A 22,669-nucleotide genomic window follows, 5' to 3' on the forward strand; every position below is an offset into this window, starting at 1 on the left:
AGAGGAGAAACCAGAAGTCAAGAAAGTGCTCAGAGCCACATGGTCGGGAGCAGAACCTGACTTCAGACTCAGGCCTCTGACTTCAGAGGCCACATTCCTGCCCACCTAGCTACTCCACTTCCTGCTGCTCGGTTCCTCCTACACAAATGAAAGTGCCTTCGTCGGATTCTCCCCACAACAGAAACTGGAACAAGGACTTAAATGCAACTAGTTTATTTAGGAGATGGCCCCAGGAAGTGCAGATAGGGGTGTGGGAGAAGTGAAACAGGGAGGGGAAGGAAGCCATTGCAGGGTTGGTTAAGGACCAGGCTGCCCTGTGGGCAGTGGGGCTTAATCGTGACAGGGAGAGAGTGTGGAACACACACTCTGAGTTATCCCGCCAGGGGGTGAGGACTGCAAGGAGAGCAAACCAAGGAATCCTGAAGGGAATCAGCCCTGAATACTCATCGGAAGGACTGCTGAAGCTGAAGCTCTGATACTTTGGCCACCTGATCTGATGAGCCAACTCGTTGGAAAAGACCCTGATGCTGGGAAAGATTGAGGGCAGGAGGAGAAGGGGACAACAGAGGATGAGATGATTGGATGGCATCATTGACTCAATGAACATGAGTTTGAGCAAACTCTGAGAGATGGTGAAGGACAGGGAAGCTTGATGTGCTACAGTCAAGTCCATGGGGTTGCAAAGAGTTGGACACAACTGAATGAACAACAACAAAGGGATGAGGGCGCTAGGATATTCATCCATCAAATCCTTGTCATTGTAGATGGCTGTTCCCAAGGGCACTGACTCTGGCACTTCTGTCCAGACATCCTCAACGCCTCAACAAGCTCTTGTAACCATCCAAGGCCCCCCAGGCAGAGGCCATGGGTGCTTGAAGTAGGGAATAGGAACATGTACGTGGAGGGCATGTGAGTGGGGTACCAACAACATGCTACGTAGGAGACTGGATTGAATGCTCTCTCTAAGAAACTAATGGATAGCTGAGCTTGGCATTAGGTATTTTTACATCATAAAATCTGAAACCATAAAGATTAACAGCCTGCCAGAAAATGTTCACAGGGAAAGCCTGGCGGTACAGTTAGACATCTGAGCTGATTTTCAACATGGATGACAGAGTAGAGAGTTAATACCTTTGGTGGCGGAGGAACTCACTTTAGATAAGGTAATCAGGGAAGGCCTCTCTGAGGAGATGCCGTTTACCGGGAGAGCCCAACAGTGAGATAGCAGAGGAAGAGTGAAGGACAAACGCTTGAGGCAGAGCGAGCAGCACAGGCAAAGACTCCTGGAGGGGGGAGCCGAGAGGCCTCGCCGGCTGTGGGGTAGCAAGCAAGTAGGCCAGAAGAGGGAGAGGTCAGCGGAAGCCAGATAACACAGGATCTCAAGGCTACGGTAAAGAATTCGGATCCCTTCCTCCAACCAAAGTAAGTAAGGAAGGGTTAGTCGCTCAGTCGTGCCGGACTCTTTGCGACCCCATACGACCCCATGGACTACAGCCCACCAGGCTCCTCTCTCCATGAGATTTTTCCAGGCAAGGATACTGGAGTGGGTGGCCATTTCCTTCTCCAGGGGATCTTCCCAACCCAGAGATCAAACCCAGGTCTCCTGCACTGCAGGCAGATTCTTTACCGACTGAGCTACAAGGGAAGCCCCTTCTCCAACCAAAGCCATCTCCTATTCCAGATCTCAGAGTCTGAGAAGGCTGAGGACCAGACATGAAGTCCTCTTTGTCTAGGCATCAGGACCAGCCAAGCCAGTGAGGGGCTTTAACCAGATCATGATAAAGATTTTCTGTGGGGGGGAGGATGGGGATATACATATACTTATGGCTGATTCATGTCGTTGATTGGCAGAAAACAACACAACATTGTAAAGCAATCATCCTCCAATTAAAAATAATAATAATAAAAAAGAACCTCTTTGTCAGCTCAATGGTTACTTTTGCTAGCTCTTACGTTTCCTTAGTTTCTGATTGGGTTCTTTCCTGAGTTTCTTAGTTCTTTTTGATAAATTCCCGTCCAGCTCTGCCCAGCTGAGGGGAAAGATTTTTGTCCACGGCTGGGCCTGGGAATCCCAGCTGGAGAGTCCGGTCATCTGGAGGAGATGGGCAGTTACTTTGGACGGTGTGGGGATGAGCAGGTGGATTCCAATGCATCCTTTCAGTCTCATGTCATGGCCCCACATTCATTCAACAGTTGTTTAGCATCCAGCATGTGCCTGGGCTCCTTGTGGGCCTCTGGCTATAAAAGTCCTGTTCTCCAGGAATCAAGTCAGGTCTGAGTGAGGACCCAATCCAAAGGTCATTTTTGAGAGTTTGCTTTACTTAGGAGCTGGTAAATGCCACCGGCCCAGCCTATGTAACCCGCATTCCAAATGGGAGGCAGTACTGTCTCTCCAGGGTTTACTAGTGGGGCAGAAATGATCCCATATCCCTTAGCCAATCCCTTGCTTTCCTTTTCCTTGCCCATATAATAATCCTGGGGAGGGAGGAGTTCTCTGATTTTATTGAGGAATGTAGTGTCTATGGCAGAAGATAGTTCCCACCCCCACACCTTTCACTGGGAGTCCCTCCTGGATATTGAGTCCAAGAAGGGGATGCTGGGATATTGTTCCCCAGGGGTGGGGGTTACTTGGCAATGGACCTGCTGATGTCCTCCTGTGCTTATCTGAGCAGGGGAGAAGAAAGGTGGAGAGGGGAGGAAGTAGAGTCGCTGACCAGGAGGTGTGAGTTTTCTCTGGGTCAGGTGGATGCTCCAGTAGCTAGGCTTTCTGGTACCCCGCTCAAGCAGACTGACTGCTGAGAAGAGGGTCCCACCAGGGGCAGGGGCCCTGCTGGTGGTGGGACAAGTTAGGAGAGCTCAAGTCTGAGCAAGATGCCCCTTGTCAGAGAACCTGGCAGTAAGGAAGACCCTAAGAAGCTTACATGCTCCGTGGATGAAAACTTGCCTCCCGGGGTTAGCCAGGGAAGCAGGGTCAAGCAACAGGGAGAGGGCTGTGTTACAGAAGCTTGTCCCTGCTCCCTCCTCCCAATTTCAATAAGGGGATGGTAGCAGGGTATGTCGGTGAAGGCAATGGCAACCCACTCCAGTACTCTTGTCTGGGAAACCCCATGGATAGAGGAGCCTGGTAGGCTACAGTCCATGGGGTCGCGAAGAGTTGGACATGACTGAGCAACTTCACTTCCACTTTTTACTTTCATGCATTGGAGAAGGAAATGGCAACCCACTCCAGTATTCTTGCCTGGAGAATCTCAGGGACAGAGGAGCCTGGTAGGCTGCTGTCTATGGGGTCGCACAGAGTCGGATACGACTGATGCGACTTAGCAGCAGCAGCAGGGTATGTCTCCCAATCAGGCCATGCACCCACTTCCACTTTTTATGCAAACAAATGGGGTCCTGGCTCAAGTGAATCCTTGGATAAGTAAGGGAGAAGATCAAATGAGATTTAAATTGAGTTTGAGAATAAAGCTTTCAAGGATGGAAGCTTAACAACAGAAAGTGATCCAAAAGTAATGCAATCTGCCCAAGATGTCATTAAGGGATGGAAAATGGAGATTCAACACAGCAGGACTGAAAGCAGAGATTAGGGGGAAAAAAGCTTCACTATTATACCCCACTGAGTTGAGTCGCCTCAATACACTGGTTCTGTGAGTAAACAGAATAATTAAAATACAGCATGGTAGGGCTGGAGTCTTCCCTAGGCAAGCAGCTCCGGGGTTCTGAGCGGGCATGGGGAGGTAGGGGTGCGCATCCCAGGCTGGCTGATGGAGAAGGCTTTCCAGAGAAGGGGCACCTGAGTTGAGCCTTGAAGGATAAGAAAGAGCTGGTCTGGGGACTTCCCTGGTGGCCCAGTGGTTAAGAATCTGCCTTGCAATGCAGGGGATGTGGGTTTGATCCCTGCTCAGGGAACTAAGATCCCACATGCCATGAAGCAACTAAGCCTGCATGCCACAACTAGAGAAAGCCTGCACACTGCAGTGAAGACCCAGCGGGGCAAAAAATAGTCAAAGTAAGCAAAGTAAAGTTATATATATAAATTCTAAAATCTTACATTCTTTAAGGAGACTCAAGGAGAAGAAATGACAACCCACTCCAGTATTCTTGCCTGGACAATCCCATGGACAGAGGAGCCACAACTGCTGAAACTTGCGAGCTCCGGGGCCCGAAGGTCACAACTAGAGTTTGTGTGCTGCAAGGAAAGAATCTGCGTGATGCAACGAAGATCCTGCATACCACAACTAAGACCCCACACAGTCAAATAAATACTTTTTATTTTTTTATAAATACTTTTTAAAAAGAGAAGGAGTTGGTTGCTGAAAGGACAGTGGGAAAGGGCTTTCCCTGCAGTGATGACAAGACAGTCTGGAGTGGGAATTTGAAGGCAGGGAGGAGAGTTAGAGATGCAGGCCCAGGAAACCCATGGCCTTGAGGCCCTGTGGGCTTGTGGGAGTGAGAGATCTGCAGGGCTGCTTCACATCTGAGAGGTGCACAATCGGGTTTGTATTTTAGAACCACCTAGCAGCCCGATTCCGGCAGTGCTGCAGACTTGACCTTCAGGCCCACTTCTCATCCATTTATCTGCATCCCCCTGCCCCCACCTCCCTACAAAGGCCATTTCTTCTGTGATTTCAAAATCCTGGGTTCCTACTCTTCAGAATGTCCTTTGCCCTACTCCCACCACTGAACACTTAATAGTTTCACCCTTCAGTGGGACTCTGAAATATTGTCACCCTCCCGAAAAGTCATCTTTTCTCTTTCCTCCACCAGCACACTCTTCTCAGCCCAAGAAGATTCGATGCCTTCTCTGGGCCCATGCCCGCCAGCCCTTGTCTCCTCGGGATATGCATATACTAAAATATCTTCCCTTTATCTCATCTGTTTGTCTTCACCCCATGGGGCCACCCGGAGGCTACTATTTATTCTTTCACACATTAATTTAAGCTGCTTTAATTGCTGCTATGATATGTTTTATATAATATAATTAATGTTTAATTGTGTACTTGCTTCCCAAGGCAGTTTTGTGAAGGGCCCAATTTTAGAATCAAGCAAATAAAGAATAAGTAATGGCTTAAGTTATTACAGTAACGCCCCCCTCCACCAACCCCCTAGGAATGAAAATGGTGCTTGTGTTTTTCAAAGTGGGTTAAAAAGGGAAAAGATATTTTAATGTTCTCTCTATCCCAAGCATTCTTGTGTGACTTTCATGAAATTCCCTGGTCTCTGATTTCAAGTGTTCTGGGACTATGGTTATCAACTTGAGGTCTGTGTTGAAACTACCAGCTTTGTACCTCCTTTCTGATGGAGACTGTGCTTAGAATAAGAAGTTATCGAACCTATTCACTTATTTATTCATTCAGCAAATGTGTTGGTGCCCAGGACTGGGACAGATTCAGTCCTGCCCTCAATGAGCTCACCATCAAATGGGGCCAGGCATACGGGGTGAGAATCCAGCATGTTAATGCTATGGGAACATGGGAGCAGGGGCGAAGGTGGGGTGCAGTATCTACTTCTGTCTCGGGGAGTTAAGAGGAGGTTTAGCTAAAGAGAAGGTAAAATTTAAACTCATTTGGAGAAGGAGAAGGAAGAAAACAGCAAGACAGAAGAAAGAAACAACTGTGTCTTTGGAAAGTGAGGAGAAGGTGAGGATACTTGAAGCCAGCATGCATGGGAGGACATGGCAGGGTGTGAGTGTGGGAAGAGAGGGTGGGGCTGAGTGGAGACTCAGCTGCACCAGGAGAAGGAGTTTGGAGCATCCTCAGATGAGAATCCCTTGTTCAGCAAGGAGACCAAACCAGTCAATACTAAAGGAAATCAACCCTGAACATATATTGGAAGGATCGATGCTGAAGCTGAAGCTCTGATACTTTGGCCACCTGATGTGAAAATCCTGCTCTTTGGAAAAGACTCTGATCTGGGAAAGATTAAAGGCAAAAGGAGAAGGGGTGACAGAGGATGAGATGGTCAGATAGTATCACCAACTTAACGGACATGAATTTGAGCTAACTGGGAGATAGTGGAGGACAGAGGAACCTGGTGTGCTACAGTCCATGGGGTTGCAGAGAGTTGGACAAGACTCAGTGACTGAAAAATAACAACAACAACAGGGTATCAGTTCAGTTCAGTAACTCAGTCGTGTCCGACTCTTTGCGACCCCATGAATCGCAGCACGCCAGGCCTCCCTGTCCATCACCAACTCCCAGAGTTTACTCAAACTCATGTCCATTGAGTCGGTGATGCCATCCAGCCATCTCATCCTTGTAGTCCCGTTCTCCTCCTGCCCCCAATCCCTCCCGGCATCAGGGTCTTTTCCAATGAGTCACCTCTTCACATCAGGTGGCCAAAGTATTGGAGTTTCAGCTTCAGCATCAGTCCTTCCAATGAACACCCAGGACTGATCTCCTTTAGGATGGACTGGTTGTAGGGCAGCGCAAAAAGGTTTTTAAGCAGTGAAGTGCTCCCATCAGATCAGATCCTATGAAGGGAATTGCAACAATGTGCACAATTAGAGAGAGGGCTCAGAGTTACCTGGAACATAGCAGAGACTCAACAAATACTTAATTGAATTAGTGAGGCTTTTGTGACAGCCCAGGTAAAAGATGCTGAGCCTCTGAATTAAGGCAGTGGCAGAGGGGATAGAAGAGAGGGGATGGGATTCTGAAAGAAGAATCTACAGGTCTGCAAACGTGCCCTTTGCAGCAGAAGCCAGGAGGACGGGGTTAGCAGCCCACTCCCGTCCTGCGCAGTTTGGCCTTTTGACCCCCCAGAAACTCAGAGCTTGGAGAGCCATCACCCCAACCACCCTCTAGTTCAAGCTCCTTAGGTTTCATTGAAGCAAACTGAGGCTTAAGGACACCCAGCCCATCAGAAGCAGAGCCTAGGCCGGAACCCAGGTGTTCCCTGCTGCAGAGCAGAGTGTCAATACTGGTTCAGGAAAGGCTTGGAGGGTCTGAACTCGGGAAATAATAGCTACAAGGACTTGTGCTTCTGCAGAACTAGGCGGTCTCCAGTCTCCCGAGAATCTCAAGGGGTCCTGCGATCCCACGAAAGACTGGTCTATTCTAAGTGCCTGTCTTCAGGTGGCGGAAGGGAACAGGAATGGAATAGAGTCTGGTGTGGACAGCATGGATGGATGGATGGATGGATGGATGGATGGATGGAATGGAGGAGGGGGCGCTCTGGGACGCGGCGCCCACGCGAGGGAATTTCCTTTGAAAGAGAGCGAAACTGTAAGTTGGGAAACTCTTTTCCTTGAAAGGCCCCCCCAACCCTCCTTCCACTACCCAGCCGTGGCCTTCCCGTTTTCTGGGAACTTCCTTAGGCCTCTCCATCCGCGGCGTTCGACACTTTCGGTTCCGCAGGGATTGCCGGAGGCGGCGGGGAAGAACAGGGCCGGGTGGGGGAGTCTTCTCAACACCCATAGGGATCTCTTTCCACTCCCTTCGCCTCTCTCCCAACCCCTCATCCCCATCCCCAGAAAGCGGCTGCCTCCCTCCTGCTCAGCCTTTGTAGTCCCAGGGGGCGGCGGGGGGGTTCCCAAGAAGAGCTCTCCTTGGAACCACGCCTTCCCGCTTCTCCCCGCTTCCACCCCCAAAGCGCGTCCCTAAACTCCTTGGGGAATTAGACTCCCCGGGAATGTCCTGGGGGAAATCCCAGGAAGGTGTGTCCCCGGGAGCTCCGCCCCCCCGCCAGTGAGGCCGGCTGCGATTGGTCCCCGAAGACCCCGCTTCTTTCCTGGGCGGGCCCCCGGGCCGGGACAGGGGAACTGGAAGCGGCCGAGTCCGGGCGCGCTCTCCTCCGGCCGCCCGGTTCTCTCTCGCCATGGTTCGTCTGCTTCTGCAGTGTCTCTTCTGGGCCTGCTTTCTGACCGCCGTAAGTTGAAATTCCGTTCCGACCAGAGGCGGGAATTTGAGATTAGAGAGTAGGGAATGGGAAAAGAAGCGATACTTCGGGCAGGGGACCTTCTGAGCTGATTTTGGGGTGGGGGTGTGGAAGCTGGGTAAGGTACCCGGGGTCATGGCTGAATGAGATGGGCTGTTTCTCTCTCCTCCCAGGCTGGGGTGGGGGGGTCCCAGGTGGTCCACAGAGGGCGCCTAGTGGGGTCGCCTCAGGAAACGCCTAGGCAGCGCAGATGAGGTTGGGGGTTTCAGCAGCCTTAAGCCTTTATCTAGTCAAAAAACTGGAGTCTGGGTCTGCCTCAGAGGCTGGCCCCAAAGAGACGGTGAGGGGTTTCAGAAGTGAGAAGGGAGGCTAGCCAAGGGAAGGGGCGGGTCTGGCCGTTTTCCTGCCTCTTTCCCGTTGTGGATAGATGCCAGCCTCTGTGAGTCGTTATCACCTCCTTGCCAGCTGGGGTGGCCTTCTTCCAGGGCATCTTGCGGGAGCAAGGGATGAGGGCAGAGGCGCAGGTGCTTCTCTGAGAAGGCTGGGAGCTTTTAACATTCCCACTCCAGAACCAAACCGTGGTGATCCTCCCCCTCCCCCAACATAGGAGGAATACCCAAGGCTCTGTCCCTGCCTCCGGAATTTAAGATGACATAGGGGACTCTCAGGGGGAACTGAACAGTTCATGGGACCATGAAAGGGCTGGGAGACCAGCAGGGGTTTCTCTAGGTACCAGAAGGGTTCAGATATGCCCAACCAAGCATATCTCCGGGATTTTCAGAGTTCCACACTTGACTCGCTTCTAGTATTTTTGTAGTTCCTCATTCTGGAGGCTGGGAATCCCCCAAGTACCTGACACTGTCATCCCCACCCCTCTGGTCTCCCCCTAACTTTCAAGGGCTGTACTTTCTGGCATGAAGGCAGGGCAGGAACGACCCATGAAGTAGGGGTCAGCAGCAAGGGGAGAGATGCCGTGGGGAAGCTGCTCTGGCCCCAGCACTTTCATTTTCACTGTAAGCAATGGCTCTTAGGGAGAAAGGAGGCAGGAAGGGGGCTCTTGGAGGAGAAGTGGAGGAAAAGCCAGCGGGGAGAGGGTGAAAGGTGGTCTGGGCTTCTCAAGAGCAAAGTCCCAATTTTAGCTCCAGGTGGAGATGAGGCTGTGACAACAATATCTGGGGCTATTTATTGAGAGCCTCCTGTGTGTCAGGCTTGGAGCAAAATACTTTACATGCATTCTTGGTCTGATTTCTTCCAACTCCCCCATTATACAGATGAGCAAACTGAGGCTCACAGAGAGAAAATGGCTTGCCCCAATCCACTTAGGTAGGTGAAACCTGCCAATAAATCTACATCTGCCTGATTCCTGAGCCAGCCTCTCAGATGGTGAGAGTCTCCAAGCTCCCACGTGTCAGAAGGGTCGAAACTGTGAAGTGGGAACTGGGATTTGACACATTTTCAGAGGAGGGGCTATATTTCTCATATGTTTGAAAATGGCCTAGAGGATTTTTATTGCTCTGAGAGTGTGGGGGGAAGGTCCATGGGCTTGTGGGGAGAACGCTCACGGGATGGTGTGTTGTGATGTTATGGTGGGAGCAGTAACCTTTGCTGTCTCCTTCCCTGCTTGGGATAAGATACACTTCTGTAAGTAATTTGCCCCCCACCCCCCCACCCCAGGTTGAATGAGAGCCACCAATTAGGTAGGATCTTGGTAGCCAGGGTGCTGGGCAACCCAGCAGATACTTATGTATGTATGATAATTAAAAGTGCCATTTAATGAGCACCTACTATGTTCTGGACACCATACCAGGCCATATTCATCCATTCTTTCTCATCTTCACAACCTAATCCGTGCATGCGTGCATGCTAAATTGCTTCAGTCGACTCTTTGTGACACCATGGATTGTAGCCCACCAGGCTCCTCTGTCCATGGGATTCTCTAGGCAAGAACACTGGAGTGAGCTGCCATGTCCTCCTCCAGAGGATCTTCCTGACCCAGGGATCAAACCCATGTCTCTTATAGCTCCTGTATTGGGAGGTGGGTTCTTAACCACTGGGGCCACGTAGGAAGTCCTAATCTGTGGGGCAGGCATCTCTCCAATTTTAGAGTTGTAGAAACTGAGGATAAGATAGGCAAAATAACTAGTTAAGTGTTACAAAGTCAAGACTGGAGTTTTAAGCTGTTTGACCCTTAAAACTGTTCTTTTCACTGGCTGTTCCCAAAGTGTGAGATGATTTTAGAGAGCATGCGGTTGCTGTTGTTTAGTTACTAAGTCATGTCAACTCTTCTGCAACCCCATGCAGATGTGGAATTAACAACATAGATTCATTTTGCAGTTCTGTTTAAAATCCTTTTTATTTTTTCAAGAAGGAAGTCGCTGGAGCTAGAATATAGTTAATTCCTGTCAAATGCCTTCTAATCCTCCTTTTAAAATAAAAATCAGGAGCGGGCCTGGGGTAGAGGTCTGTCAGTAAGCAAAGCAATCAGCTATGGTTTAATGACATTGTTTTGTTTCTGCTGAATTTATTTTTAGGGTTGCCTTTTATTTAAGAGAAGTGATACTAGTTTTTCTCTCATGGCAATGCTATGAGGTTTACCTTGAAAATAAATGTATTTAAACAAACAAGAAGTCATGAATAGCATGGGTGGTACCTGGATGTGGTGACAATAATGCAGGTGAGACCCACGTTGATGGAGAGAGGGAGTATTGAGACCCGAGTTCTTATTCGGATTCTATCACTGCGTGACCTTGGGCAAGTGAATCAGCCTTTCTGGTCCCTAGTCTCACCACATGTGAAGTGAAAGAGTTGGATTTTATCCTTCCAGCTGCTCCATCCTGTATTTCATGAGGGAAGGGTTGGATGATCAGATGATGAGAGGTTGGAGGGAGAAAACATGATGAGGCTCGGAGAGGGGAAGAGGGTGGGGAGCAAAAGAATAGAAGGAAGAGGCCAGATGCTAAATATAGCCCCCATTTGGACTAGGACCAGCTGGAGTCAGCCAGCTTCAGGACTCCAGGGTAGATGCTGGAGTCCTCGTGTGCTCTTCGGTCTCTGGGGAGAGGAAAGACTCAGCTGTCAAACCAAAAGGAAGATCTGTTTAGTTCAATGAATACTGTGAGTTAACAGTGCAATCACTTTGTAAGATACCAGAATGATTCTCTGAGTACCTTTGTCATCATACGGTTTAGTTAAAAACAAATGCAATATATAATACACAGGCCCCCTTTTTCTGCTTTGTACTTCCACTTTGGTTCTAACCTCTGTCCTGGCTGATTTGCACCTTTCTGTCAAGGAAGCTACAATTGAGAGTTCAAGATCCCTTCAAATCACCCAATTCTGTTTTTAGGTCCACGCAGAACCAGCCACTGCTTGCGGAGAAAAGCAATACCCAGTGAACAATCATTGCTGTGATTTGTGTCCGCCGGGTGAGATGCTGACCCTCTAGCCTCACGTGGGACCTGTCTTGGTCTGTTGGCAGATGCAGATCTCATGTGTCAACTATAAGCTTGTGTCTTAAATGACCCCTGGGATTCCCTGTCCCTGTCCCAGGATGTTCTGAGCTTCCTCTCTGCCGACCCAGAACTAGGGTTCCTATCTCTTCTGCGTCCTATACCAGAGTATGAAGGCTGGAAGGCTCTGGGACTGCTCTCTTTGAACCCCCCTCCCTAAAGCCCAGCCTTACCACTTTTCAATGAAGTGTCTGACTCATTGGGTTGGCTGGAGTGCCCTCATTTCTGGATGTTTTCCAGGACAGAAACTGGTGAACGACTGCACGGAGGTCAGCAAAACAGCATGCCAGTCCTGTGGCAAAGGCGAATTCCTGTCCACCTGGAACAGAGAGAAATACTGTCACGAGCACAGATACTGCAACCCCAGTATGCGGGCTGCGGGGGAAGGGGCCCTTGGGAGTCAGGCTGATATTCCAGCTCATTCCTGACAGTACAGCCACCCTGGCTTTTTTTTTTTTTTTTTTTTTTTTTAGTAACCAGGGTCTGTTCTGATTGGTTAGAGTCTGGGTTGTCTTGGTTGTTACCTAATTTGATTGCCCTCCCTGCTAGGAAGAGGGTCTAAGAGAAAAGAACGGGAAATATGAAGATCAGGGGCCCCTGGATCACGGCTGGTAAGGGGTTCCCATCCTTCCTTCCTGCCTGTCTCTGCACAGACCTAGGGCTCCGGATCCAGAGCGAGGGCACCTTGAATACAGACACCACTTGTGTGTGTGTTGAAGGCCAGCACTGTACCAGTCACACCTGCGAAAGCTGCACGCCCCACAGCTTGTGTTTCCCTGGCTTCGGGGTCAAGCAGATCGGTAAGTGGCCTGTGTGCGAATCAGCTCTAGAGGCAGGAGAGAGGAGGCAAGGGCCCAAGGAGAGGGGCTGGGCAGCGGGCACTCTGCCCCAGAGGCGGAGGGACCAGCCTACGTTGATATCTCCACCATAGTGGGTTGGAAGTGGAACCTTTGCCTTCTGCCTCCCACTGTGGGCATCAGCCTCGGGAGGGCCGTGGGAGAAGCCTCCTTAGGGGCTGCCTGCAGCAAGGGAAGGTGTGTCCTGTGGGGAGAAGTGCTTTGAAGCAGGATGCCCTTCTGGTCTTGCCTGCCCACCGGTCCCCCTAAGAGCCAGACAGGGGGTCCACTGTGATGATCAATGCCTCCTCCTCCCCCTCAGCTACAGGGGTTTCGGATACCATCTGTGAACCCTGCCCGGCCGGCTTCTTCTCCAATGTGTCGTCTGCTTTTGAAAAGTGTCACCGTTGGACAAGGTATAAGGACTCATCCCTTGTGCTTCCTGCCCCAAGAGGGGCACGGGACCTGCTTCCCTTCTCTCTGGCCACCTGTCCTTCGGTCCCCACTCCCCACGTCCACACACACTCACACACCTCTAGAATGTCTCGAGGGACCCCATGGCTGACCAGACACTTTCGGCATTTCTTGCCTGCTCTCTTTTGGTGGTAATAGACACTGCTGCTCTCTGATCTTTGGTGAAATTCTCCCTCCATGGGGGCACAGTGACACTTCTCTTCCTTTCCTTGTACCCCTCTCAGCCCCTCCTTCCTCCTCCTGAACTGGTTTTCTAGGCCTTTGTTCTAGGCTCTGGTCTCCTCTCACTTTGCCCACCTCCCCTGGACCATCTTTTCCACATCCATGGCTTTGGCTACTATCCCCCTTTGATCATTCTCCATCACCATCTGTCTAGATTTGTCTCCTAGGTCCCAGACTGTTGTATCTATCTGCCAAGGGTACACCTCCTCGGAGGTGAGCCAGGGGCACCTGCCTGCTCCCTTCACCCACTGTGACAGGCACAAACATGCCTCTGGGCACCTGTTGCAGCATCCCCCTCCGTCTCCCCCAATCAGTCGCTAGGTCCTGTCTGTCTAACCTTCCAAATGTTTTGGGACTCTTCCTCCTTCTCTCTAATCTTCCTGTCACCACCTTAGTTTGGACCTCATCACTGTGGTCTGGATGATGCTGTAGCCTCCTCACTGGCCTCCCTGCCTCTATCCTCTCCCTTTCAGCTGGCTCTCCATCCCTTTGCCAAAGTAAGCTTTCCACTGTTCTCTTCGGAGCACGGCACTCCCTGTTTAAAATGCTCCGTGGCTCTCTGCGCCTTTGGGATGAAACCCCAACTCCTCTGCACAGCCTCTGACCTCCCAGCTCCATCTCTTGATCTCTTCCTGACATCATGTTGCTTGCAATTCCCTCAACACACTGTTCGTTCTTTTGCATTAAACTCTTCTGCCTGGAATATGCTTAAGCACACGCCTGATTAAGTTTTTTTTTTACATTTAATTTGAAAAAATGAGTAAGACAGGCATGAGGACAGAAGGCATACAAGGGCCAACAGTGATATGTCCCCTTGTCACCCTCAGCCATCCTGCAGCCACTGGACCAAGCGTGTCCTTCTAGAGATTCTCTGCATAAACAAAGGCACGCACATGCAAACGGATCTTTCACACAAATAGTAGCATCCCATATACACTGTTTACTGTCTGCCTGTCTCCAGTAGGTGGCAAACTCCTGAACTATAGAGACGATCTTTTTTTTTTTTTCCATGGATGTATCCCTTATGCCTGCTGCATAGTAGGTGCTCAATAAATCTTTACTGATAAATGTTGACTGAGAAAGGGAGGCACCTTGGCTTGGTGGAACCAGAGCACTGGGTTCCAAACTCACTAAGCTTAGAAAGGGTGTGACTGTGTGGAACTGTGACCCTCATCTGAGCCTTGGTGTCCTCATTCAGAAAATGAGAAAGACCTTCATTTCACAAGGGTGGAGGAAAAGACATGCAAGTGTGTTTCAAAAACTCTTAAGCACTCTTCTCATATACGTGCTTTCTTTGAAGCTTCTCTTTTTCCTGTGTTAGATGTTTTGTCCTTTGTGATGTCCTTCTCTGTCCATCCCTTTCCATTCCTCCTGGGAACCACCTTGGTCCAAGTCTTCATCATCTCATGTATGACTTGGGCAATGGCCTCCTGGCCAGCCATTTTTCTGTCGTTTTTCCTCCTGGGAGATCTTTGGCCATTAAATCCTCTAGCAGCTTGAGTCATCTGGTTGGACGCTGATGCGACCCACCAGCTGAATCCAGTTGAATCCAGTAGAAAGCTGCATGGCTGATTAGTGATCTGGTTCTAAAGACCCAATTTTCCAGAGTTTCCTTATACCATCTGGCTCATCACCCACCTAATCCTTAGTATCATGTTGTCCTGCTTAAAGAGAGTATGTTATTATTGTTGTTCAGTTGCTAAGTTGTGTCCGACTCCTTTGCAGCCCCACAGCCTGTAGCCCACCAGGCTCCTCTGTCCATGGGATTTCCCAGAAAAGAATACAGGAGTGGGTTGCTATTTCCTTCTCCAGAGGATCTTCACCCAGGGACTGAACCTGTGTCTCTTGCATTGCAGGTGGATTCTTTACCGCTGAGCCCCCTGGCATGCCCTAAATATACTGATGTTCTAAATTTTACATCCCTCAAGGGGCCACTGAGATCTAACTTCCCCAGGGAAGTCTTTCTGGATGACCAGAGATTCTCAACTGAGCAGTTTTCTTCCCCAGGGGACATGTGATGATATCTGGAGATATTTTTGGTTGTCACAACAGAGGAGGAGGATACTACTGGCCTCTAGTGGGGAGAGGCCAGGGACGCTGCTAAACATCCTATGGTATTCAGGACAGTCCCCACCACAGAAGAAAAATTATGTGGCCCCCGGACATCAGTGGTGCCAAATTTGGGCAGTGCCCTCATCCTTGCATTCCAGTCACTGTGGATTCTCTCTCCTCTACTCTGAAGCATTCCCAGTTCAAGTGCACTTGGCACTCATCAGAGGCTTTCCTATCCTCACTCCTTCATGATTTACCATCGTCTTTCCTTTGTACTCATGAGTTCTAGATGAACAGTCCGCGTCATTCCCATAACAACCAGCTCAGGAGAGTGCACATAATACATGCTTCATGAACGTGGACTTGTTGGTTGTTGGCTGTCTCCCTCTGGGGTTGGAAATCTCACGACTGGGGAAACTTAGTGTCTCTTTCTGTGTGTGTGTGTGTGTCTGCATGTGCACGTATGTGTGTACTTGTGTCTGTACACAGCTGCGAGAGAAAAGGCCTGGTGGAACAACATGCGGGGACGAATAAGACAGACGTTGTCTGCGGTAAGTCCTGGAGAGTGGGCCCCAGTGGCAGGCTAAGAAGGTGGGGAGCTGAGGGGAAGCCTGGGGTACCCGGAGGCACTGGTGGGGAAAGAGGGAGGGGAGGTTAAAGCAAGAGGAGGCGGCAATTTGGAATTGTGGCAAGCTAGCTCTGCCGCTTATCTGTGGAGCCTGGGCAAGTCACTCCCTCTCTCTGAGCCTCAGTTTCTCCATCTGTAAAATGGGATAATACCACCTCCCCTAATAGGGCAGTGTAAATACCTGGCGTGGGCTCAGGCATTTTGGAAGCGCCCACTCAGTGCTCTTCTGCCACCCTGCACATTGAGGACCAGCATGTGTGACACTGTTTCCTCTCAGGGCCTCAGTTTTTTTTTTCAGCCGTGCCACATGGCTTGCAGAATCTCAGTTCCCTGACCAAGGACTGAATCCCGGCCATAGCAGTGAAAGCCCGGAATCCTAACCTCTAGGCCACCAGACACCTCAGTTTTTATTTTAAAATGAGGAGGTGACTTACAGCACAGATCACAGACTCAAATAACTACAGGGATTAGGCAGGATCCAGTTAATGAGTGAAAAAGATCAGGGGTAAGAAAAAGATGCTCTGCTTTTCCTTAAAATTCACTTTCCTCTTGGCACGGTTGGGACTGGGGTGAGGCGAGGGAGGCACTTGCCTTGGGCACAGTATTTAAGGGAGCACCAGAAAAATGCTGTCATCAAGATAGATATTTGAGGCAATATTAAAAAAAAATTACTGTAAAAACTCCATAACAAATAGAAGAGCAACAGTTTAAATAAAGACAGGCTCCAACCCTGTATTTGTACAACCAGCCTCACTTGCTTTACCATAATCCCGACTCCAGTTCCAATAAAACTTTATTTAAAAACAGGCAGCTGGCCTGTGGGCCAGAGTTTGCTGATATGATTTTTCAAAACATGACATTAAAATATGACTTATTTGGGACTTCCCTGGCAGTCCAGTGGTTAAGACTCTGCACTTCCTATGCAGCAGGCATGGGTTCAATTCCTGGCCAGGGAACTAAGATCCCACATGCTGTGTGGTGTGGCCAAAAAAATACGACTTATCTTGATTACTGAGCTTTTGGGTGTCCCCTTCAGTTTTGTCCTGAGGCAGTGCTTCATTGGGCTTACTTTAGTCCTTACCACACCTCTGGTCTTTTTTCCCCCAGTTTCCCACATAGAATAGAGACTTAGACACAAGAAACACTTTCCCTTCCCCTCCATTCTTCTATAACAAAGACAAGGGTGCAGATGTACATGAAGCTGGGCCTTGGTACTGGGCAAAGAGTAGGGAGGGGTGGGGAGCGTGGGGAGCTGGTAGCGGCAACTTTCACCACTCAATTCTGGCCAATGAGTGGCAGGTGGGCTGCTGGTCCCCTGGGGCTGGATCTTCCAAATTTGTAAGAGAAATCAGATACCTAAATTTTAAATGTGCAATCTCCCAATTTAAAAATGTTGGCAAATATTATAAATTAAAAAACAAAAAACAAAACACCACACATGCCAGTCACAGTAAAGACATCTGCTGGTCACATTTCTACTCGGGGCCATGTGTTTGAAATTTCTGATATAGAAGTGCTTAGACACAGAAGGGTTTTAGAGTCCAGCAAAGCACAGCAGCTTTGGGCAAAAGGGTGGGGAGCCATGGCTGAAGTCTTGCTCTCTCCAGGTTTCCAGAGTCGGATGAGGACCCTGGTGGTGATCCCCATCACGCTGGGAGTCCTGTTTGCTGTCCTGTTGGTATCTGCCTGTATCAGTGAGTCCCCAGGTGGGGAGGTGATGGGGCAGGAGGCACAGTTGACGGGTCACCCGTTTTCTGATCTTGCCTTGCCAACTCCCCATCCTTTTTTTTCCCCCTCTCTAGGGAACATGACCAAGAAAAAACAGGCTAAGGTAGGTCACCCCAAGGAGCAGTCTAAGACGGGAAATAAAGACTGATTCATTGTTGCCCATATGGCAACAAAATTGATGCAGGGCCAGTCCCCTCCCCCTCCTCTGGGCTTGGGGCTTCTCCCCTTTTCCCCTTTTCTCTTCTCTCAAGATCACCTTCCCCCAGAGCTTCCCCAGCACCACTGGCAAAATCTGACATTTATTCTTCTTTCCTGGGAGAACTGCATCTTCCGAGCCTTGGTGTGGGGTCCAGGAGTGGGTGATGGAGGAGCATTTCCTTAACCCGGGGGCCCCCCTTACGGAAGCTTCGTGACACTCTCGCTGTGGCCAGCAGGGGGCAGGACGCACCCATGGAATCAGCACTGACCCTTGGTTTGGGAAAGGCAAAAGGGGCGAGGGGTGGGATGGCTTCCAGGGGAGGGCTCAGAAGTGTTGCTAGGGGCAACCCCAAGCCTTGTCTCCCCAGGCCCTGCACCCTGAAAGGCAGGATCCCGTGGAGACGATTGATCCGGAGGACTTGACCGGCCCCCACCCACCTCCTCCGGTGCAGGAGACCTTATGTTGGTGTCAGCCGGTCACCCAGGAGGACGGCAAAGAGAGCCGCATCTCCGTGCAGGAGCGAGAATGAGGCTGCGGGCGCCCAGCGGCGTGGCAGCCCGGGCACATGGACACCAACCTGGGGCTGCTGCTGCGGGGGAGGGCGACAGCCGCCCTCTGCCTGCAGCCCAGAAGGAGTTCACCTTGGGGCGCCTTTCACCCCAGCCCTGGAGCCCGTTCAATCTCCCAACCTGCTTTTAAGGATGGTAACAAAACTTTGGGGAGGACACACAATAATATCCACCAGACCTTCCACCCCAGCAAGCGGTTCATTGCTGACAGATGTCATTCGGCAGCTGCTCTGAGCCCAGGAGGCATGTACATGGATATGCATCGCAGTATTGTTTGTGACAGTGAGCAACTGGAAACTGCTTAACTGTCCATCACCAGGGGACTGGCTAAATAAAATTGTAATATATTTATGCAACAGATCTTAAAAACACTGTCATGGTGTGGGGGTGTAGGTTGCAGAATGGTGGGCACAGAAACTTTTTTTTAAAGCATGTAACCCAAACTAGGTGGCTCAGTGCTAAAGCATCCGCCTTCCAATGCAGGAGATGCAAGAGATGCGGGTTCAATCCCTGGGAAGATCCCCTGAAGGAGGAAATGGCAACCCACTCACTCCAGTGTTCCTGCCTGGAGAACGCCAGGAACAGAGGAGCTTGGTGGGCTACAGTCTGGGGTTGCAAAGAGTGGGACGTGACTGAGCACACACACACAACCCAAAACAATGTGATCACCTGCTGCTGCTGCTGCTAAGTTGCTTCAGTCATATACGACTCTGTGCGACCCCATAGATGGCAGCCCACCAGGCTCGCCCATCCCTGGGATTCTCCAGGCAAGAACACTGGAGTGGGTTGCCATTTCCTTCTCCAATGCATGAAAGTGAAAAGTGAAAGTGAAGCTGCTCAGTCGTGCCCGACTCTTGGGGACCTCATGGACTGCAGCCTACCAGGCTCCTCCGTCCATGGGATTTTCCAGGCAAGAGTACTGGAGTGGGGTGCCATTGCCTTCTCCAGATATATCACCTACAGATACGTGTATAAACATAGTGTGTTATATATGTGGGTATAAACCGGGGTCCTGGAAGGACGCACAGAACTGGCACAGCTCGAAGAATTGGACTGTCTCAGTTAGGTAAGAAGGGTCCGGGGGAGGGTTGGTTAGAGAAAGATTTGACTTTCCCATAATGCTTCATCCCCGCCCCCCCCCCAAAGAAGAGTGAATTCACACACTGCTTATGTAATTAAAAAGTCATCAAACATGTAAAAAGAAAAGCGGGGGTGGACACGCTGGGTGACATGAGCTGCCTCACATGCTGTCAGGCTCTCAGAATTAGGGCGCCTTCTGAGCGTAAATGAGAAAAGTCCCCAGGCCGCGGCCTCTCCAGGGTGGGTTCCACGTGCCCTCACATTTGGCACCCTGTTTGCAAAGGGGTTTTCCCGTGTGGTTCACATTCTCGACAATAGCCTTTGGGGCAGGCAGGGCCAGCATCCCCCTACGTCTTTATCGGAGGTGGAAATGGAGGCCCAGAGAGGTAATTTCTAGTCACACAACAGTTCAGAGCGGTGCCCCTCAGAGCGCCCCTTCCCGGTCCTGGGCTGCTTTTTCCAGCCCTGCCTGCTCTTTGGAGCCTACATCTGTGGCCCCTTCCCAGGGAGCTCCCGGGCTCCCCACCTCCTTTGACCTCCCAAATGCCATAGGAGCCTCTGACGACTTCTCGGTCAGATGGTGCCCCCTTCCCCCTAAGCAGTATCTGGGGATAAAAATAAACCATCCTGTTCTCTTTTCCTGCTGTGCCAACTGAGGGGGAGCCTAGCCAGGAGGAGCAGCAGATGGAGTGGGAGCAGAGGGGAGGGGAGGGGGGAGGTTGTAGGGCAAGAAGGAGAAGGAAGGGGATTGCAAAGCCCCAGCACAAAGACTCCTGCTGAAGATGGGGCTGGGCTGGTTTAACCCAGGGACCTCACCCCTCCACCCCCACCATGAGAAGCTGCTTTGGATTTCCCAACCTGTCCTGCTGCCTGGAGGGTGGGGGTGGAGAGGGCTTGTCCCCATTGGAGGCTGTGAGGGCAGCTGGGAGCCGGGAGAAGGCACCTGGCTTGGCAACCTTCCCAGGAGAGAACCATTTGGAGGCACCAGGGGGAGCCGTCTGGTTCAGAAAGCAGGGTAAAGTGGTGGAGGTGGGGGGCGGGTGGAGGGGAGCCCTGGGCCCTCACCTCTATCCCCTGCCGAGTCCAGGGAAGCCTGGTGACTCAGTGGTAAAGAATCTGCCTGCCAAGCAGGAGACTAAGCTTTGATCCCTGGGTCAGGAAGATACTGGAGAAGGAAATGTATTCTTGCCCAGGAAATCTTGTGGACGGAGCACCCTGGAGGGTTACACTCCATGGGGCTGAAAAGAGTTGGATACGGCTTAGTGACTAAAACCACAAGAGAGTCTAAAAGCTAGTGCTGCTTCTCTACAGGACGGTATGGCAGAAAGAGACTAAAGACCCAGGTCTGCCACCTATTGTCTGTGTGACCTCGGGTAGGTCATGCTCACTTTTTAGGGTCTCAGTTTGCCCATCTGGCAAATGGAGGCAATACAGTGGGCAGATGCTATGGATGCCTCCTTTGATCTCTCCTAGTCACTGGTTCTCAGTCTCGAGCATGTATCAGAACCACCTATAAGACCTGTCATTAATAAAAGACAAATTGCTGGGCTCCGCCGCCCGTGTTTCTGATTTAGTATCTTTGGGATGTGGCCCAAGACTGTGCGTTTCTACAGGTGTCCCAGGTGATGCTGCTGGTCCAGGGGTCACACTTTGAGAACGACCCCCCTTGGCATTCACATTTCTTGCTGAGCAGTCAGTTTCCTATTGCAAGTACTTGGGGCTTTCCCTGGTTTTCAAAACAGGCTTGGTGCAGGTGTAGGGCAGGTAAGATGCAGCTGGGTGAGCAAATGCCCTGAATGTGTGCATGCGTGCTCAGCCACACCAGTCATGTCTGACTCTTTGCGACCCCATGGACTGTAGCCCGCCAGGCTCCTCTGTCCATGGGATTCTCCAGGCAAGAATACTACAGTGGGTTGCCATGGCCCTCCTCCAGGAGATCTTCCTGACCCAGGAATCAAACCTGCATCTCTTACATAATGCCCTGAATACCCTCAAACAAATATAAGTGAAAGTTGGAGGATAAATGCCCCAGCTTCCTTGCCCTTGGGAGGGACAAATCTGAGGTGTGTTCTGTACTGTCTCCTAGTTTCCCTAGAGGGCTTGATTCACACATGTCCTCTGTATGGGCTTCCTTTTCTTTTCTGTCTCATGTCCCACAGCCCCACTGGTGCCTCTTGGGTTCAACTCTCCAAAAAACTACCTGAATGCCTCCCTCATTGCAGAATCTGCTTTTGGAGAACTCTCCTCATTGGCCAAGCAAGAGAAGGTACAATTTTGTATATCTTGCATCCCCAACAAAGAGAAGGGGTTGTTATTCTTGGCAGCTGTAGCAAGTTCTGGGTTCTAAATGGACCTCAGCCAGGAAGTTTCTATGTGACCTTGAGAAAGTTGCTGTCTGGTTTTGAGGCTTCCCCTGCTCAGACGTGATGAAGGACTGGAGTTAGGTGAGTTATAGTGCTCAGTCGCTTCAGCCGTGTCTAACTCTGCAGCCCGCCAGGTTCCTCTGTCCTTGGGGATTCTCCAGGCAAGAATACTGGAGTGGGTTGCCATGCCCTCCTCCAGGGGATTTACCCAATCCAGTAATCGAACCCATATCTCTGGCATCTCCTGTATTGTAGGCAGTTTCTTTACCCACTGAGCCACCTGGGAAGCCTATTATGAGTTCTAGGGAGCTTGCCATTTCTAAAAATATAGACGATCAGCCCACACTGTACGGTCCACTCTGACCTGTGGATCAATGGGTGGGCGTGAAGCTCGCATCAGCCAGAAGGTGGCGCCAAAGGAATGTCCGAAGACCCTGGCGGCTGGCTTTGGCCGGCTCTCCTCCTCCTGTCGTCCATCCGCCCTAGCCTCCTGCGACTTCCACTCTCCAACTTCACCGGTTCCTCGGGTCTCTCTCCACTGCCTCCTCCACTTAACAAGCATTCCTGCATTCCTCCTGTGGCCTCTCCCCCAGCTGGGACTGTGCGCGTGTGCTCAGACACTCCGTCCTGTAGGGTTGTGCAGGACAGCAGTAAGAATGCGCAGGGCCGGAGTGCTCCGTCCGAGGCGCAGGGCTGAGAACGTCACATGCTTGTCTAAAGTCCCTAGGACAACCCCGAATAAGGCACAGTCTCTTCGAACGCCCATTTTACAGATGGAGGCTCAGAGGCTGAATGACTTGCTAAGGTCTGAAGAGTTAGAGCTGGGATTTAAGCCTAACTGGTTGATCCAAAACCTCTGGCCAGTGAAAAACCAGGCGCATGTCATTAGGCTGTTAAAAGGCCATGTGACTACCCAGGGCAGAAGAAAAGGCCCCGGCAGGAGCAGGTTCCCTTTAGGGCTGCGGTTGGAAGGAAGCTGGCGAGTGAGACAGGCAGGTTGGGGGAGTCAGGATGGCAGAGCCTCTGGGCAAAGCAGCAGCAAGGCTCTGTCCATCTTGTGGGGTGGGGGGAGAGGTGGCATCTGTGGATTCCATCCAGTGGTTGCCCTCTAAGAATGAGAGTTATATATTGCTG

At 50.8% G+C, this 22,669-nt stretch overlaps 1 protein-coding gene across 2 annotated transcripts; it reads left to right on the forward strand.

Annotated features, from left to right (window-relative positions):
* The first annotated feature begins 7,724 nt into the window (after nucleotides 1-7,724).
* Nucleotides 7,725-18,452, forward strand: CD40 (CD40 molecule). Of its 2 annotated transcripts, none has more exons than XM_061127401.1 (9): nucleotides 7,725-7,866; nucleotides 11,222-11,300; nucleotides 11,625-11,750; nucleotides 12,038-12,184; nucleotides 12,543-12,636; nucleotides 15,458-15,519; nucleotides 17,204-17,302; nucleotides 17,399-17,427; nucleotides 17,891-18,452. In XM_061127401.1, exons 1-9 carry the CDS (start codon nucleotides 7,816-7,818, stop codon nucleotides 18,050-18,052), a joined length of 849 nt encoding a protein of 282 aa, XP_060983384.1. In that variant the 5' UTR covers nucleotides 7,725-7,815; the 3' UTR covers nucleotides 18,053-18,452. The 2 variants fall into 2 exon arrangements, with proteins under 2 accessions (XP_060983384.1, XP_060983385.1); XM_061127402.1 differs by having other exon boundaries at nucleotides 17,204-17,290.
* Nucleotides 18,453-22,669: the final 4,217 nt, after the last annotated feature.

The sequence above is a fragment of the Dama dama genome, chromosome 23 (assembly GCF_033118175.1).
Source record: "Dama dama isolate Ldn47 chromosome 23, ASM3311817v1, whole genome shotgun sequence".
NCBI lineage: Eukaryota > Metazoa > Chordata > Mammalia > Artiodactyla > Cervidae > Dama > Dama dama.

Coding starts and splice junctions, on each gene's coding strand:
- CD40 (XM_061127401.1), top strand. CDS start 7,816: ATGGTTCGTCTGCTTCTGCAGTGTCTCTTCTGGGCCTGCTTTCTGACC. Junction 7,867..11,221: donor GGGCCTGCTTTCTGACCGCC/GTAAGTTGAAAT, acceptor TTCTGTTTTTAG/GTCCACGCAGAACCAGCCAC. Junction 11,301..11,624: donor CTGTGATTTGTGTCCGCCGG/GTGAGATGCTGA, acceptor GATGTTTTCCAG/GACAGAAACTGGTGAACGAC.